At 40.4% G+C, this 19,362-nt stretch overlaps 1 protein-coding gene across 1 annotated transcript; it reads right to left on the minus strand.

Moving 5' to 3' along the window:
- Positions 1-1,987: 1,987 nt before the first annotated feature.
- LOC142493368 (uncharacterized) lies at positions 1,988-18,560 on the minus strand. Its single transcript, XM_075597347.1, has 6 exons — positions 18,446-18,560; positions 18,107-18,298; positions 4,584-4,889; positions 3,113-3,190; positions 2,042-2,749; positions 1,988-1,995 (listed from the first exon to the last, which is right to left on the minus strand). The coding sequence occupies exons 1-6, from the start codon at positions 18,558-18,560 to the stop codon at positions 1,988-1,990; spliced, it is 1,407 nt and encodes a 468-aa protein (XP_075453462.1).
- Positions 18,561-19,362: the final 802 nt, after the last annotated feature.

A 19,362-nucleotide genomic window follows, 5' to 3' on the forward strand; every position in this document is an offset into this window, starting at 1 on the left:
GATGGCTTCACAGATCATGTACTTATACCCTAAAAGGGGATTAATATTGTTAACGAATTCATCAGCCATGTCTGAGTAGCACAAAAGCTGTGTGCAGGTCTGTGTTATTTGCTCATCAAAATGAATGTGCTGAATGGCTAACAAACTCCTGTTTTTCCTTGTCAAGGTCAACAAAAGTAACTACTTTGACTCCTTATTTCAAACGCCAATTGGATTTGTTTGTCTAATTGGGTTAACAGTTGTGGTTCGTGATATGGGACTGTGGGAGAAACATTTCTCCTTCTTTTATCTCGTTTGTGAAAAACATCCCTAGACTGTGAATGCGTTCACATAGTGTTTTTTTGAAAACTAACAAAGACCAGTGTGTGAAAATATTTCTTAGCCAGGCATATCAGTAAAAACACACCTGCAAAAAGAAATGTTTTTTCCCCGCTTACATTTCTGTGTGTATGTGAAAGTCTGGTTAACTCCCTGTCTGCATGAGTTTAAATACGTGTGTATATATATATATATATATATATATATATATATAAATATATCTCTTATAAAAATATATATATATTTATATATTATATTTTATTTTTTTTTATATTGCAGGAGTACACACAACATTGATGGCATTAAGTATACCTTGTATGAAACCTATTTAAATGGTGAGAAACATGATTGAATTAAGTAATAAACATTTGTTTAAGCACAATACTGTTAGAGTCTCATACTTAGGATATTTCTCAAACATTAGGCCTGTATTATTAAAATAGTGTTTTCACAAGGAAGCATGAAGTGTATTAGTTTGTGTATACCAGTTTATATAGTACTATATATATATATATATATATATATATATATATATATATATATATATATATATATATATATATATATATACACATATATACATATATATATATATATATATATATATATATATATATATACACATATATACATATATATATACACATATATACATATATATATACACATATATACATATATATATATACATATATATATACACATATATACATATATATATACACATATATACATATATATATACACATATATACATATATATATACACATATACACATATATACATATATATATACACATATATACATATATATATACACATATACATATATATATATACACACACTCACACTCACACTCACTCAGTGTGTGTGTGTGTGTGTGTGTGTGTGTGTGTGTATATATATTATTATACATTCTGAGATGTTATAGAAACGAACACACAACTGATTAAAGGACAAAATTACAATGGCCAAGCAAGGCAAAGGTAAGTAATAATTTACACATAATCCTGCTGTACACGTACAAGAAAGATGTTTGCACTTACTTAGGTGTTTTAATAATTGCATGTGACTAATATGCATATGCAATTCTTACATCAATTAACACACCCAAATGCAATGTTTTGCTGCAAAGTCAATGGCAGCTTCTCTAAACTTAGCAACTGGCTCCTGGTGGACCATTACTGAACAGACGATTACAACATAAATATTTATAACACAATTAATTATGAGTGTTAACATTTCCAAAACTTCACGTGTACAAGAACATAGTTGAAAGTTTGGAAACAACACAGTCTTCAGCATACATACAATAGTAATTAGATAATCTGAAGTCAACAAAACAAGGCCAAAGACATATTTTCTGAATTATAACATTTATTTTTTTTGTTCCTTTTGCGAGCGAGTAACAGGCCTGCTTGTTGTCTCTTGAATTTTCCTTTTTCTTTTGCCACCAACTTTAGGCACAACAGAGCCACTTTGAGTGGCCTCTGGCACTTCACGGGCAGGGCTTGTGGCCAGTGACTGTTCACCTACGGGGCTTGTGGCCAGTGACTCACCTACAGGGCTTGTGGCCAGTGACTCACCTACAGGGCTTTTGGGCAGTGATTCACCTACAGGGCTTTTGGGCAGCGATTCACCTACAGGGCTTTTGGGCAGCGATTCACCTACAGGGCTTTTGGGCAGCGACTCACCTACAGGGCTTTTGGGCAGCGATTCACCTACAGGGCTTTTGGGCAGCGACTCACCTACAGGGCTTTTGGGTAGTGACTGTTCACGGACAGGGCTTGTGCCCAGTGACACATGTGAGCAAGTTGGTAGACACTGCACAAGTGATGGTTGGTCTGTTTCATGTGTGTCTTGTTTTGTTTTTGTCGCCTCCTTTGTAGGTGTCTGCTGCTGAATTTGTACAGATGGCAGCGGTAGGATGTCATCAGGAACCTGCACAGCAATGTCTGCTACTTGACCGGTAACATTTGGGCCTGGTGAATGAATATCAGATGAATGTGGTGAAAACTGACCTGCATGAACAGATCCTGGCTGGGAGGTGTTGAATTGTGGTACATTAGTCATTCTCCAGTAATTAGCTTGTGTTTGCTGAACAACTAATGCTTCGAATGAGGTGTTGATTTTTTGCAACTGTTTAGGCACTTCAATGAAGACTCTGTGGAGATGTGCCAATTGTGATACTGTTTCTTCCTGCAGTCCAATCATCCTTTCCAGCACTGTCATCATGTCTGAATGGCGACGATTTTCTGCGTCCACTATTTTTCCCTCTGAAGCTACAATTGCATCGTATGTGGAAGTTGATGGACGATTTGGCGGTACAACAGTTTCTATTGGCACCTCTTCATGGTCACATGATTGTATTTCAGTCTCTTCTGTGGCGTCATCCTCATCATACTCATCATCCTCATCACCATGATGTTCTAAAAAGAAATGTACACATTATTAAATGGCATGTTAATGTATGCTGTGTTACTATGTAATTGTACTGTGTCCTAAGTAACACCTAACATGTTAGCATACGTTTTATAACCTCATTAAAAACTACCTTGACTTACGAATAATGTTTGGACTCAGTATGAAATATGAATGAATGAAAAGTTGCTCTAAACTCAGAAGTCCTACATGATAATTAACATCACTAACACAATACATGTTGCCTTACACTTAATTTTCACTGACACTAAGTAATCCTATTTAAAGAAGATGTGCAAAACAAATAATGCACATGACAACATAACATATAGAAGAGCACATATTATATGGCCAGCAAATGATACACTCACCTTCTAGTAGTGTTGAGCTGGCTGACCCAGGTGAAGACACTTGTTCCATCTCAGGTGACACATGTCCTCCAGGGGCAACTATATATAACAATAACATAAGTTTTACATTTACATGTGTAAATATTGAACACACACTTATTGTATGTTCTGTATTTATGATTAACTAACAACATCAGTTCCTTAACCGAAAATGTGTGTGAAAGTGAACATAAATAGTTGTAATAACACTGTACATGCCTGTGTACTTAGAATTTTTGAGTTCCCTAACATACAACATACTATGTTTCTGCAGTAATGCGTGAGGATAAATAGATTAAATGAGTACATAAAAATCATATGTTGTGTAGTGATATCAGTATCATAATGTACATAACTATCATGAGATGACCATTCACAATGGTTATCATGAAGGTGGTCATATTGCAAAAAGTGTTGTTTTTGGTAGAGGATATGTGTGGTACATTAATCGAAGATGTGGCACACCTGAATGTGGCTGTGACTCAACAAGACAACACATGCAGTGTGTGATAATGTGTCTTTCATAGTAGTTCAACTATAGATATGAGTGAACTAATGTGTGACGTACGCTTTGATAAGTAATGAGTTGTTGGGGCATTTAGTAGCTAGAGTTAAGCTTTCAAATGAGTGTGATTAACTTCAGTTGTGCTATTCATGTTGTAAGAAAGGTATTCCCTTCCCCAAAAAGCCTAATCAGCCACACCTTTCAATGACTTGAAACAGGTGCAAATGGTGTGAACTAAGTTGACCGTGAAATGAGGCTGTAATTAGTGTGTGTGCTGAACCCCACCCCCTCTGTTGAAGTGTATGCTGTGATGAGATATTAATTGCAGCTGCTTTAACACAATGGTAGATGAGCTAAGTAGTCATCTGCAGTGTTTAAGTTATGAAAACAATGACATAACATATGATACGTGTGCCTCATTATGCTGTCTGTATATGACATAAAGCAAAAATGGACCTTTTCATAAGCAACTATAGATGTGTTAGTGCCAGTGATGTTTGTAGGCCGTTACATGCAATTTCTTTGATGCATGCTTAAAATAGGCAGTAATGTCATGTTTGTCGGAGTAAAATCAATAAAATACACAATAATATTCTACATATTTCTGTTCTGTACCTGTAGCTACTAATAATTTCTCATGAACATGTGTTACACATGTGTACTACCCTGTTGTTCCCCATCTTCGCCCACCATCAATTGCTTCCACTGCAGCTATGCATTTTGGGAATTCACATGTAAATGAGCACGCAATGGCACGTGCTATATTAGTTACTGCTTTTAGTAGGACTACTACATATATGTCTATTTTGAGATATATATATATACAGAATCAGACATATACATATATAGATGCAGGTATGCTTATATTGTGAAGACAGTATAAAAAGCAGTGTAAATATGCAAAATAACTGTAAGAAACGACACGCCTAGTACAGTAATATTTATCACCTGCTGGAAATTGTGACGGATAAATTCCAATGTCACGGTCACCAGCCAAGCCTTCCACGACGACGGTAAGTAATTTTGGCCGAAGCAGCTCCTCCAATGGAGTCAATATGAGACGTTGTGGTGTGGGCCCACCTCCAGTGCCAGTAGCATGCACGCGTTGGTCTTGTATTTTCTTTTTCAATTTGGACCTAATATCATCAAATCTTTTCCGACAATGATACTTGTCCCTGACACTATTCCCACAGGCATTGACACCAATGACTATTGTGTCCCACATTTCTTTTTTGCTTGCTGCACTTGTCCGCCCTTGAAAAACATATAAAAGATATGAGGTAAATTAATAATAATATAAGCACCAGTTTCCTACACTGCTAGCTGTTCCAAGAGATAGCAAACATGCTGTTTTATGTGTAATATGTGCAGCACATGAGCATTCACTACTAAACCTATACATGTAAGCAAGGTTGCATTCATATTGTATGCAGTTCTGGCAAATTGACCGCCTGTGTTTATTTGTCCTTGTAAGGCATGATAAAAAGCTGTGTTTCCACACTAATGAACATAGAAAGATATTGTGTACCCATATTTGCATATGAACAAAACTCAGATGACCTAGGATCACATGTATTTGAATAATAAATGTAAAGTTACACTTACCTACTAAATGTCCATAGAGACTGTCATAGTGCTCCAGAATGCCAGTGACAAGAGCCCTATTTTCCTGGTCATTGAAGCGAGGATTACGTGGCTTCTCCACACGTTTTTTCCGAGCAGGTTTAGGGTCAGAGCTTGGCTGGTGCTGACTGGACTCTCCTTCTTCCAATGGAAGAGCCTCCAAAAGCTGGCCACCAGCAAGCACGCCACCACCAGACACCCCATCAGCAACTGCGCCACCAGCAGCACTCCCAGCACCAGCACTCCCACTCCTAGCACCAGCACTCACACTCCTAGCACCAGCACTCCCACTCCTAGCACCAGCACTCACACTCCTAGCACCAGCACTCACACTCCTAGCACCAGCACTCCCACTCCCAGCAACAGCACTCCCACTCCCAGCAACAGCACTCCCACTCCCAGCAACAGCACTCACACTCCCAGCAACAGCACTCCCACTCCCAGCAACAGCACTCCCACTCCCAGCAACAGCACTCCCACTCCCAGCAACAGCACTCACACTCCCAGCAACAGCACTCCCACTCCCAGCAACAGCACTCCCACTCCCAGCAACACCACTCGGTGCACCAGCAACATCACTCCCCTGAACAGTACGTTCACTCCGACGCGTACTCCCACGAGTAGCACTCCCACTCCCACCAGCATCACTCTTCCCACGCTTTGCGGGCATACTTCCAGCACTCACAAAAAACAGACAAGAAATGTACAGGCAATCACACGACCCACTTCCACATATAAAACAAGACAAAGATGTAAACAAAACAACAAAGGACAAAGCTCACCCAATACACAACAAGTCTCTCAGTCAATATGCAAATCTTCAATCATCCAGCTCTGTGCGTCTCTCTCTCTCTCTCACTCCCAACAACACAGAGAATGATTAGCAGTACACGTTGCCTTTAAATATGGCGCGCAATCAAAAACATGCTTGTTTCGCCTGATTCAGCAAGATTTGTGATTGTGCAACCTAACAGCACCCCGCCACGCACGCCGATACACCTGTGTGTGATCGGCTCATCATCGTGAGAGTGGGCGGATTTGTTTTCTGGTTGATTTTGAATGTATTCGGCACTTACTGCATACGGAGAGGGAAAAACGCCAATAACATGACTAATCGATAAGCTTGCCGATTTCACATAATCGTCGCTTACTGCATGAGGCCCTATGACTTTTACAAATTTTCGCCAGCTCCTCATGTGTGGAAGCGTGCAATAAGGAAAATGTTATGTAGCGGTCCATGTTTTTATCGTATTGATCCCAAATTTATTGGAGGGTATTGGTGTGTATCACCGGCTTTTTCCTGTATCTATGATCATACAGACGGCAAAAGGCGAAAGGTCGTGTTAAAACCAACTAAGAAATGACAGTCGCTGGCAAGCAATGCGCCAGCACCAGCACCGGCTTCCAATAACGGTCCGACCGTCAGTGACAACCCTTGCTGTCTGTCCACGCACAGATACCTTCAGCTTGAGCCGGATTTCGCGTGCAGTTTCGATCAAGCTTGCATGTACCTAAGCGATTTCCAGCCTCATCAGCTGACTACAGGTGTAGTATTCCTGCTGCCAACTGTCAACGTGTATGATCAAGAATACTGGACTGGCAGTGGCCCGGCGCCGGTTCTATGGTGAGTAATGTTGCCGTATTTTTTTATTTTGTAAATATCAATATCGGTGCGATTCAAAAGTCAAGCGATTCTCCTGTAAGCAATATCATTGGCTGAGCGGCTTCTACAGTAGATACTGCACAATTGATGAAAAGCTAGGCGCATGCGCATTGGAACCTTCTTGAAACGCATATGCGTGTCATCACATCGACGGTAGGCGCATGCGCATGTGAACAGGTGACGCCCCCCGAGAAAATTATTGGTGGGACTGACTGGGAACTTCTTTAGGGGACTGACCATTACAGTAAAACTTTTCTTTTTGTTTTTCCTCAGAAAAGAAAACGAACGGCAAATGGAGGGAATTCGATGGATAATATCGCTTTGTGTAACAATGCCTGCACATTGCTGAATCCGATTTTAAAAACCACGAACCGAAGTCTAGAGTTTAGTGGCCGTTGTTATTGATTAGAATAGAATACCTGAAACAGTATGCTGATGTTTTCCGACCGTACAGTATACAATACAGTACTTTTTTATATATACTGTGTAATAAACCCGAAAAAAATAAAAGTATGCATTTATTCTACATGTATTACAGTACATACAGTATGTGTCTTCTATACAGTACCAGTACATACTGTAGAGTGCAGTATGTGTATTCTATATTTTTTAATACTCTTGTGATTTGCAGTACTGAGCATGCCTACAGTATACAGTACAGTATGCCTGGACAGTAGTGTACATTCGAGAAACACTGTATTTTGTTACAGTATCAAAGAAGCCAATGGAACAATTTAAAACAAATCAACATGTTCTTTTATTGGCGGAGTAAGTACAAAAACATTTATTTACAAATACTGTACAATGTAAAAACATTTTAAGTGCACAGCAATTCAAAACATCAACAGGTGTATGGTTTACTGCTAGTGAAAACATTTATGTACAGAAAGTAAAAACATTTACAGCACCTGTTATTAAAAAAAACTCTTTATTCATAAAATATACAAAACGCAACATCTACTTTATTTAAGTACAGCAGGTCAAACATTTACAGCAGTCAGTCAGGCTTGCACCACTCCAGTCCTCGAGGGCTGCAAACAGGCCCGGTTTTCAGGACAACCTTTGAAAAACGGGCCTTTTTGTTGCCCTCGGGGACTGGAATTGTGCAGGTCTTGTGTACAGTGTATAAAAACATTTATTTATTAATACAAGTAAAAACACACAACATCTCCTTTATTTAAGTACAGCAGGTCAAAACATGTACAGTACAGCACAACAGTATGGTCTTACCTGTTATTAAAAAAAAAATCTTTATTCATAAAATATACAAAACAAAACATCTCCTTTATTTAAGTACAGCAGGTCAAAACATTTACAGTGGATGTGTGCAGAACAGTCAGTCAGGCCTGCACCACTCCAGTCCTCGAGGGCCGCAAACAGGCCTGGTTTTCAGGACAACCTTGAAAACCGGGCCTGTTTGCGGCCCTCGGGGACTGGAACAAAACATTAACCAAACATTTACAACAGTTGAACACTCACGCAAATGCGTACCCCACCAGATTCTCCTTCCATGGCCGATGCCTTGCATGGCGCAAAATGCCACTGATGCAGTCTCGAACGCCTTTCATTACAGGATCTGTAATTGCAAAATAACGCCGCAATTCATCAAGAATGGTCTTTCTTAAATTGTCAGGAAGCGCCTTTTTTCACGATTTCCTTCGTAGTTGACTTTGAAGGCCCACTCGCAGTACCTCAAGTAGGATATGTGGTGCTTAAAAATTAACAAGGCATACTTGTGGGGTACACCAGCACTAATCACCCTATACTTCTCCCTGAGTGCCGATGGCAGATCGCGCAGGATGATGTCGGGCACCGTATCGATGCAAGCGAATGTAGGTTGGGTTCTGGATGCGGGTGTTCTTCTGTGAGCGAGTGTGATTGTGGCGGCGGGCAAGGGTAGGTTGTCTGGGAGGAAGCTTTCCTCATGTCTTGGTCGCCGTGTTGTCTCCTGGCGTGGTCTTGATGGGGTTGTCATGTTATCCTCCTCCTCAATGGCATACATGTACACAAAATCTTCTGGTGGAGGGGGTGCGCTTGGTGATGGAAGGTGGTCGATGCTCCCATCCATCACATTCATGCCACTCTCCTGCTCAGGCGTCGGGGATACAGGGGCATGAACACCGAGCAAATAATGTATCCCCGTTATGTCAGCCTCTATCTTCTCCATCCGTCGATCCATAGAGTTCCCGGGGATATCCACACTTATCCCATTCAGCATCCGGTCTAACGGGCTGCTTCTTGTGCATGGCGTTCTGTGGACATCTGGGTGGATGGGTGCTATGGAGGATGAGATGGGGGTTCCATGGAGAGAAGCGGCAGCGTCGTCAGAGAATAGCAGATATCCCCTGCATACTCAGGTCACCTATGTGAGGCTTAGCATCAATAGCAAACGGATGTACACCATTTAGTCTGGACTCAGTGATCAGCTACAAGCAGCAATACTTCACACCCTGATAGCTCTCCTATGAGTGCCACTTTAGTATAACCATCTATTTAGCATTGTTCACCATTGGTAGTGAATAGGATAATTGAGCAGTACTATAGACTTTACCAGTCTATTTTTATCTGTGTCATATACATCCCACTACACTATACGATTTTAACGAAGTTATTAAATAAATCTTTTTTATTTTATGTATATTAATTCACCCCTGACCACATTATACTATAAAGGTTTGCTGTGCGCCTCTTAAAAGGGACCTCTGGTGCCTCCTTTAGGCACATCTCTTTATCTTTATACCTACACTCCCTTGGCAGCACGCTAACACCATCTAGGGGTTTCTGAGCGAGGTTCCTAACCCACAGTATTTATACAGTATAGCAACAGTATATATATTTTATATATTGCTGCATATTTATAGAACAATATCTCATTATATACTACTGTATTTGTACACCAAATGATGTGCTGTGCTTGTGGCCTACTGCACTGTAACTTACTGCTTTGTTTTTCTGTACATTGTAGGGAGACAACTCTTCTGGTCGACAAAATAAGTGAGGAGAATGATGAGAAGAGTGCATTAAGGGTCAAATACACTCTGCAGGAAAATCGCAATCTGACTGTATCCAAGACCAGCAGAAAGAAGATGAGACGCAGAATTGGATGGAAATATGGACGTGTGAGGTTAGTATTGGACAGTACAGGAGGTAAAAGTGTTGTTTAAGAAACTGTACTGTACCGCAAACATTACTTTATTCCTTGTCATTACAGAGCATACCCCATGATAAGGGACGTTAACAAAATCAAGAGAGTGGTCCAGGCCAAGGCATGGATCGACAGTGGAGAAACTTTCCAGGATTGCATCTTCACTGACGAATCTACCGTATCGCTGGAGAGATTTGCCACCTTTGCATTCCACAAAAAAGGTCGCATATCTATAAAGCCACGGCCAAAACACCCAGTGAAGATGCATGTGTGGGGTGCCATCTCTAGGTGTGGACCAGGATGCATTGTCATCTTTGAAGGTAAAATATATAAAATATAATTGAGCCTTATGCACTGTACTGTACTAGTGTGCAGTTTATTGAGCACTTTTCTTTTCTTGTTATAGGAATCATGAATAAAGCTTTCTTCCAAGAAAAAATTGTGCCTGAGATTGTGGAATACATCACGTGCGAGTTCCCGGATGGTCATCGTTTCTACCAGGACAACGATCCGAAGCACACTGCGTCAACAGCGCATATCCTTGAGCGCGGTATAAACTGGCTGAAGACGCCAGCGGAGTAAGTGCGGTAACAGTGTCTCATTTTTTCCCCACTGTTTTTACTGTGTATTGTATCTCTTAAACTAATTGTCCTTTTTTTCCAATGACAGATCGCCAGACTTCAATCCGATCTAAATGGTCTGGCATCAGCTGAAGGACCATATCCGGAAAGTGGTGAAACCTTCAAAAAAGGATGAGTTGGCAAAAGGCATACTGAGTTTTTGGAACGATGTACTCACCGGGGAACGGTGCAATAAATATATTGACCATATTGCGACTGTGTTGCCCATTGTGATCGCGCGTAATGGGCAAGCATCAGGAAGGTAGAATGGTATACTGAAGTACTGTACTGTAGTATTGTAAGTACAGTATGATACAGGTAATTATGGCACAGATTTTTTCTTTCCTAGTTGTCAGAGTATACAGTAGACTAGTTTGACAGTACTAACTGCATACACAATGCCATAATGCCATAATACAGTATGCACCTACAGTACAGTAACTGCTCAATTTTTTTCTTTCCAGAGAGAGCATCACCAGCCATCTGGTTACATAGTATTTAACAGTAGTCGGAGTATACAGTTGTTCCAGTATAGACTAGTTTGACAGTACTAACTGTCTACTGTAGTCCAATGTGGAGTAGCTATACAGAACACAATGCCATAATACAGTATGCACCTAACTGCTCAATATTTTTCTTTCCAGAGAGAGCAGTTGGGTGAGTCATGCGCAGTAATCAGCTAGCTCCCATCTCAAAGAGGATTACACGCAGGCGCAGTGAGGTGACTGACGCTCGGCTAGGGACGGATTAAAAACACAATGACATCTTCAGAAAATTAATGACTCTGTGGAGGTGTCTGTCGATAAGAGTTTCAAAACCTTGAGCAAGCCTTGTGTGTGTGCGTGGGGGAGGGGGTTGCATGAAGGATTAGCTGTGCTGCAGTTCAAAGAAATGACATAATTTCAAAAGGCAGTTCATCATAATAATTTGATCCCTGCACCCCCAAATACAGTACGTAAAAAGCACACAAATCAACCATGTGCAGTCAAACGCACAGGGTGCAGTCAAAAGCTACACCACAGCTTGAATATCGTAATATCAAGATGGTTTTTGCAGGCTTGTGGAGAAAATAACAATTAAAAATTTAGAATAATTTTTTTTTTTATCACTCACTCAAGCAAGCAGTGGTGGGTGAAGTTACAGGCGCATGCGCAGTAATCAACTAGCTCCCATCCCAAAGCGGATTACACGAAGGCACATAGAGAGGTGATGCTCTTCTAGGGACTGATGAAAAACAAAATGGCAAGCGTTTTATATTTTTTTTTTGTTACTGGTAAAATAAATATTTATTTACATTCCTGCTAATCATAATCATTGACAACAACCCCCCCACACCTACAGTACACCAAAGAATAAGAATGAATGACAAAACAACATGAATCAGTTAATGGTTTTTTTAACTCTCAATTCTCACAATGCTGTGCAAATTAGATTTACATATCAAATTCGAGAAGGGATTTTTCCAAAGCGTTACCGCAAACAAAGCCTCAAAGGGTTGGGGGGAGGGGGGTTGGGTGAGTCATGCGCAGTAATCAGCTAGCTCCCATCTCAAAGAGGATTACACGCAGGCGCAGTGAGGTGACTGACGCTCGGCTAGGGACGGATGAAAAACACAATGACATCTTCAGAAAATTAATGACTCTGTGGAGGTGTCTGTCGATAAGAGATTCAAAACCTTGAGCGAGCCTTGTGTGTGTGCGTGGGGGAGGGGGCTACAGGGTACAGCTGCATGAAGTTCAAAGATAATGACATACTTTAATTTTAAAAGACAGTTCATAATAATAATATCATCCCTACACCCCCAAATACAGTACGTAGAAAGCACACAAATCAACCATGTGCAGTCAAACGCACAGGGTCGCAGTCAAAAGCTACAGCACAGATTGAATATCGTAATACAGTATCAAGATGGTTTTTGCAGGCTTGTGGAGAAAATAAAAAATAAAAAATTAGAAAAAAAAAACATTTTTGGTCACTCACTCAAGCAAGCAGTGGTGGGCGAAGTTACAGGCGCATACGCAGTAATCACCTGCTGTCAAGCAGGAATCTGATTGAAACCAGAAAGACACACGTCCAAAGGAATGTGTGGGAGAGATGTACTGCATTGTAGAGAAGATAAGAAGTTGAAATACCCTGCAGTGCAGTTAATTATCCTGAGCGAGGGGAGAGCGCTGTATATGCCGAAATGTGACACTGTTACAGTACTGTACTCGCCTATGCATTTCAACAATTTTCAAATGAGACATACTGTACAATACAGTACTGCAAATGCATGTATAATGTAAATATGCAAATTTACAATTACTGCGCGCGCACACACAGACTGTGTACTGATGTAGGTTGAACCGCGAAGGTATTAGACTTCCAAGATAACAGCTCGCAAACGCCCCCCTGAGTTTTTACACGGCATTGCAGTATTGCAGACAGCGAGAATAAAATGCTAATATCACGAGCGCTAAAATAACGCAATTCACTCCGGACCAAAAAAAAAAACGCATCTGACCGGGATTATCAGAGAGCCGCGGATCTAGCCTATTTAGACTCAGGGCGGCCGCCACTGTACAATCAATATATTGCAATTTTACAGAAATAAACTTAAAACCATGAAAAGATTGAATAGAAATGGGGCAATATCTATTTGTTAATTTAGACCAATACAGTAGGTATTTTTGTGCAAAGTTTATATATCCAAAACTGTTCCCTATGTTTCAAAATGTTGTCCCTCACTCCTCCTCTTTTGTTGAGAATGACCTGTTCAATACCCATGAATTTAAAGTGGTCCACATCACGGTTATGTGAGAACAAAAAGTGCAATCTTTTATGATTATATAAGTGAATTTTGGCATTTTTAATATTATTAACATGTTCCTTGATCCTTGTTTTCAATTCTCTTTAAGTCTTACCTATATATTTTAACACACATAGGAAAGTAATAAAATATACTGTGAAAGCGTAGAAATAATATCAATGGGTCAAGGGTTCAAAGTATCAACGTGAGTTTATCTGCAACAAGGTACAAATGAGCGAAATAATTCAAAATGAACTCATGCCTCGGAAAACATATTGCTTGGCATCACATTTTTATACATTTCAAAATGAGTAATACGCCCCTTAAGGGGGCTGGCTTAGAGATAAAAACAATATGATGACATATAAAAATCCTTATTCATACATAAATATGCTTCGTAAGCTATACTTTATCCTATATATTCCACCGCAATGTGGGCCTCTTAACCTCCTGACTTAAGGAGTAAACCTCTTAGCCCTTTGGGTGCAGCTGCCAGATAAGAGAAACAAAGGTCAGCAATATATGACTTTGCTGGAAAAACTCTTACAAATGCAATTATTTCAATTCCATGACTAGTTAGGAATTACACAAGGGCTAGTTTACACAGGAGCGATGCTCTGCAACATATCAAACATACACAAATAAACAGGTACACATATACACAAGCAAACACTCAAAATGGCTGCTGCGCCAAAATGGTGGTGATGATAGTCTGTCTTCATATAGCCTGAGCCACACACCTTATCTCAATCTCCACAATTCATTTAGATCTTCTGTTAATAAATTGATTAACTTGATGAATTTGACCAGATAGAGAGACACATTCATTGGTAGCAGTTATAAATATACATACTGCTGCGCCAGCCTTTATTCTAAAACTTCTCGGAGCCGTTGTCGTTGCATCTCCTGTATTCCACACACTATAAATTTTGCATCCCCTTTGTTCATGCTGCATTCGCTCCGCTGGCACACACTGTTGATCGGTTTAATTATAATGGTTTCGGATTTAATTGCGGGCAATTCTTCGCGTATCCGTTAGGTGGCAGGTATTTATGAATTGTAATGAATTCTAATGTGTACATTACTTTTGCTACAGTAATGTGTCGACTTGCAGGTTTTAAAAAAAAAAAAACAGATACTGTATAAAACAAGTTTAGCACAGTGGTCCATTGTGAATTGACCTTGGTAATGAAGAAGTTACTGTATCAATGTAGGCGTTTCATAATAAAAACTCAATGCTGTGTGTCTTGTTTGGCATTATTTCTCCTGTCTTGAACAATTGCTGACCGAATGCAATGAATACACAGCAGTACGTGTGCAAAAGATCTGACTGTACTTATGCATTTTTAATATGTTCTGCAATTAATGCAGCAGATGATAAAATGGCTACAGTTGCTGAAATCTATGAATATTTAATCGCAAAGTATGACATATACAAATTTTCACCTGATGCTCGTGGGTGGAAGCGTGCAATAAGGCAAAAGTTAAGTAGCGATCCGTGTTTTTTTCGTATTGCCCCTGCACCCGGAGTTAGAGGAGGATATTGGTGTGTGATGCCAGATTTTTCCAGTATCTTTGATCATGGGGAATTCAAAAGTAGAAAGGTCAGGTTTAATCAAAATAAGATTCGTCAATCCCAGGCCAGCAATGTAACAGCGCATGCACCGGCGCCAGCACTGGCTTACAATAATGGTCCGACTGTCAGTGAAAACCTGGTGACCGGCAACCCTTGCTATCTTCCCCCGACAGGATACCTGCAAAACTTCCAGCATGAGCCTGATTTAACGTAAAGATACCAGCAAGCTTGCATGTACCAAAAAGATTTCCAGCTTCATCAGCTGTCAACTACAGGTGTAGCAGGCCCGCTGTCACCTGTCAACCACGTGTATTATGAAGACTACAGGAGTGACAGTGGCTCATCACCACCTGTTTGGCAAAGTCTACAGTATAATTAAGGTATATACAGTATAATTTACTACAGTAACTACCTGTATTACACTACCTGCAGTTCAAGCTGCGGTATTTTATTCTTTTTTTTAAAATATCAATACATTATGCACACAGACAAGTGATTAGTTTCTGCAGATCGGTCCGTTCTCCTGTAATCAATCGCTTTGCTCATGGTTATTTAGTTCTATTATTTTATTCACAATTCTAGAAAATGTAGTCCAGCAATATGATTGGCTGAGCAGTTACTACAGTAGATACTGAACAATTGGTGGATAGCTAGGCGCATGCGTGTATGTCTCATTGTACCTTGTTGAAACGCATATGCGTATCATCACATCCCCACCCCCACCCACCTCGCACGCAGTCTTACTACAGTAACAAGACAACGGTAATACAACCGTTTATCAACCCCCCCCCCCCCCGAGCCATTCATGAAAAATCTTGTAGCCTTCTTGAAGGAACCATTATGTGAAATGTTATACTTACTGTATGTTTTAGAAAAGGTGACACAATGAAACAATGAAACAATTTTAAAAAATCAACTTTTTTTTACTTTTTTGAGTAAAAACATTATATTATAACTTTTGAACAACAGAACAATCAAGCAGCAGCAATAACGGAAATATATAATATACTGTACCAGTAATAATTTTATTTTTCCTCAGAAAAGAAACGTTGTCATCAAGCGGAGAAAGGCAAAAGGAGGGATTTCGATGGACCTACAGTATAATATCGCTTTTTTGCAGCTTTGCTTGCGCATTGATGAATCTGATTTAAAAATCCAAGTACTGTAGGCAACAATGTAGTGACAGTGCAATTTTTATTGATTAGGATAGAATAATTGTGAGCTTTATAGAAAACCTTAAACAGTATGCTGCTGTTTTCATATTCAATACTTTTTTACATACTGTACAGCAATACACTTGCATGTTTAATTAACTCTTATAAGAAACCCCCAAAATAAAAATGTATAATCTTTTATTCTATACAGTATGTATTTATTCTACAGTATATGTATTATATATGTATTGTTTTAATACTGTTTTGCTTTAATGCGCATGCATGTATGTCTCATGGAACCTTATTGAAACGCATATGCGTGTCATCACATTTAGGCGCATGAGTGTATGACTTCTCATTCAATGTGAATTTCAAGTCTGAAAAAAAAACGTTTTTTTCGTTTCCCGACATGGGCTTGCATAACAATTTTTGCTATTCTGCGAATCAATCACTACTGTAGCCTTTTAGTTCTACACTAGTCATATACGTACTTTATGAGGTGGGTGGCATGCTGTGATTTTTATTTGGGGGTGTGGAGTTCAAAACATTTTGTTGACCTGTTGAAAATATTTCTTTGAGCTAATAATCCAGCATACAGCCCTTCCCCCCCCCCACACACACAAGACTAAAGTATTTCTACTTCTTATCGACACCTCCCCCAAACCATTCATTTGTAATGGGTGGCTTCGTGGCTTAATTTAATCTCCCTGAGCATGTAATCACATTTATGCACATGCATGTATGTCTCATTGGAACCTTGTTGAAACGCATATGGTGTCATCACATTTAGGCGCATGCGTGTATGTGAACAAGAGACACCATACATCCCCCCCCCCCCCGAGCCATTCATTAAAATTCTTGTAGGCTGATAAGTCCTTACTGTGGAACGAATCCTACCCCAAACACATTCATTTGTTTTTTTAACTAACTAATACTGCACACACTTCTACAGTAGCAGTTCCCCACCCCCACCCATCTTACTAACAAGACAATGGTAATGCAATGCTTATCAACCCCCCCCCCCTCACCCCGAGCCATTCATAACAATTCTTGTAGCCTTCTTGAGGGACTGACTGATTTTAACCAACCATTATGTGAAATGTTATACTTATGTTTTATAAAAGGTGACACAGTGAAACAATTTAAAAAATCTTTTTAAAATTTGTTTTTAGTAAAAACATTATTTTATAACTTTTGAACAACAGAACAATCAAGCAGCAGCAAAGTCGATCCCCAATGGTCTGACCTTCCAGGGACAAGCCCTTATATGCCTCAAAAAGCCATTGATGTTGTCTCTCACGGTTCTCATTAAATGATCAGTAACATTACTGTAAAATAACGCTGCACTTCCTCCTAAATTGTTCTCCTTAAATTTTCTGGCAAAGCCTTCTTGATTTTATTCCCTTCATAATTAACGTTGTGGGTCCACCCGCTGTACATCTCATAACTGACGTGATGTTTAAAGATGGTCAGGGCATATTTCTGGGCTTGACCAGCACTTCTGATCTTGTATTTCTCCCGGAATTGCTGGGGCAGGTCACGCAAGATGATGTCTGGCAGTGTTTCAATGCAAGCGTGTGTGCTTCTGGGAGCGTATGTACTTCTGGGCACGGGAGTGCTTCTGGGAGCAGATGTGCTTCTGGCAGCGGGCAAGGGTAGGTGGTCTGGGAGGATGCTTTCCTCCTGTCGTAGTAGCCTTATCGGTGTTGCTATCTCCTGTCGTGGTCTTACCGGGGTTGTCATCTCATCCTCATCAATGGCATACAGGTACACGTATTCTGCAGATGCAGGGGGTGTGCTTGGTGATGGAATCGTGAAGGTCACATCCAGGCCACCCTCCTGCTCCTGCGTCGACATACAGGGGCAGGAACTACAAGCAAAGAATTGATCCCGCTATGTTACTCTCCATCTTCACCATGTTCCTCTCCATCTTCTCCAAACGCTTTTCCATATTTAACATGGTCTCTAAAAGAAGATCAATATTTTGCACCATAGAGTTGTCAGGAATATCGACACAACTTAAACCATTCAGCATGCGGGCGAATGAGCTGGATCTTGTGTGAGGAGTGTTGACAACATCTGCGTGGATGGGTGCTGGAGCGGATGAGATAGGGGTTCCCAGCAGAGCATCGTGGGGGATGGGTGCTGGAACAGGTGACCTGGGGGTTCCCAGCAGAGCAGCGTCATGGAAGCCAAACATTTTGCTTTCTTTGTACGCCAGCGAATTTCTTCTTGACATACTGTAATAAGGCCCAGGCTTTTTAGCCTTTGGAGTCGTCGGAACGTTTTCGTTATTCACCTTTGCCTTTTGCTTTGGCTTTGACTTGGAAAAGGCTTCCACCTTTTGCTTTTTCATGGTCGGCACGGCAGAAGCAAGCCACTATAAAACTAAGCCACAAAGCCACCCATTACATGGTTTGGGGGAGGTGTCAATAAGAAGTAGAAATACTATAGCCTTGAGTGTGTGGAGAGCGCTGTATGCTTGATTATTAGTTCAAAGAAATATTTTCAACAGGTCATCATAATGTTTTGAACCCCACATCCCCAAATAAAAATCACAGTATGCCACCCACCTCATAAAGTACGTACATGGCTAGTGTAGAATTAAAAAGCTACAGTAGTGATTGATTCTCAGAATAGCAAAAATTGTTATGCAAGCCCATGTTGAGAAATGAAAAAAAAGTTTTTTTTCAGACTTGAAATTCACATTGAATAAGAAGTCATACACGCATGCGCCTAAATGTGATGACACGCATATGCGTTTCAACAAGGTTCCAATGAGATGTACACGCATGCGCATAAAATAAAAACAGTATGAAAAGAAGAGCAGGCCTAGCAAAAGCATTGATTAAAAAATAATACATATGTAATGGGTTTCCCCCCCCCCCCAATCTCACATTGGCCCGGGTACTCTAATAACCAACCCCCATTACGTGTTAGTGTTTGGTGGTGCACCTGTAGGCAACAGGACTCCTGAGTCTCCCGTTTGATGGTATTAGGGGATGTCATCAGGACAGGTAGCTGAGGTAGTGGGTGCGAGTTCAACTTACATCATGTGCAGCACCTCCACCTCATCAGGGTCTATGCTTCCGCAGGGAGATGGTCCTGGTGAGGAACTCCTTCGTGGTAGTGCCTGCCACTGTTGAGTAATTTCACAC

The sequence above is a fragment of the Ascaphus truei genome, chromosome 1, assembly GCF_040206685.1.
Source record: "Ascaphus truei isolate aAscTru1 chromosome 1, aAscTru1.hap1, whole genome shotgun sequence".
NCBI classification, from domain to species: domain Eukaryota; kingdom Metazoa; phylum Chordata; class Amphibia; order Anura; family Ascaphidae; genus Ascaphus; species Ascaphus truei.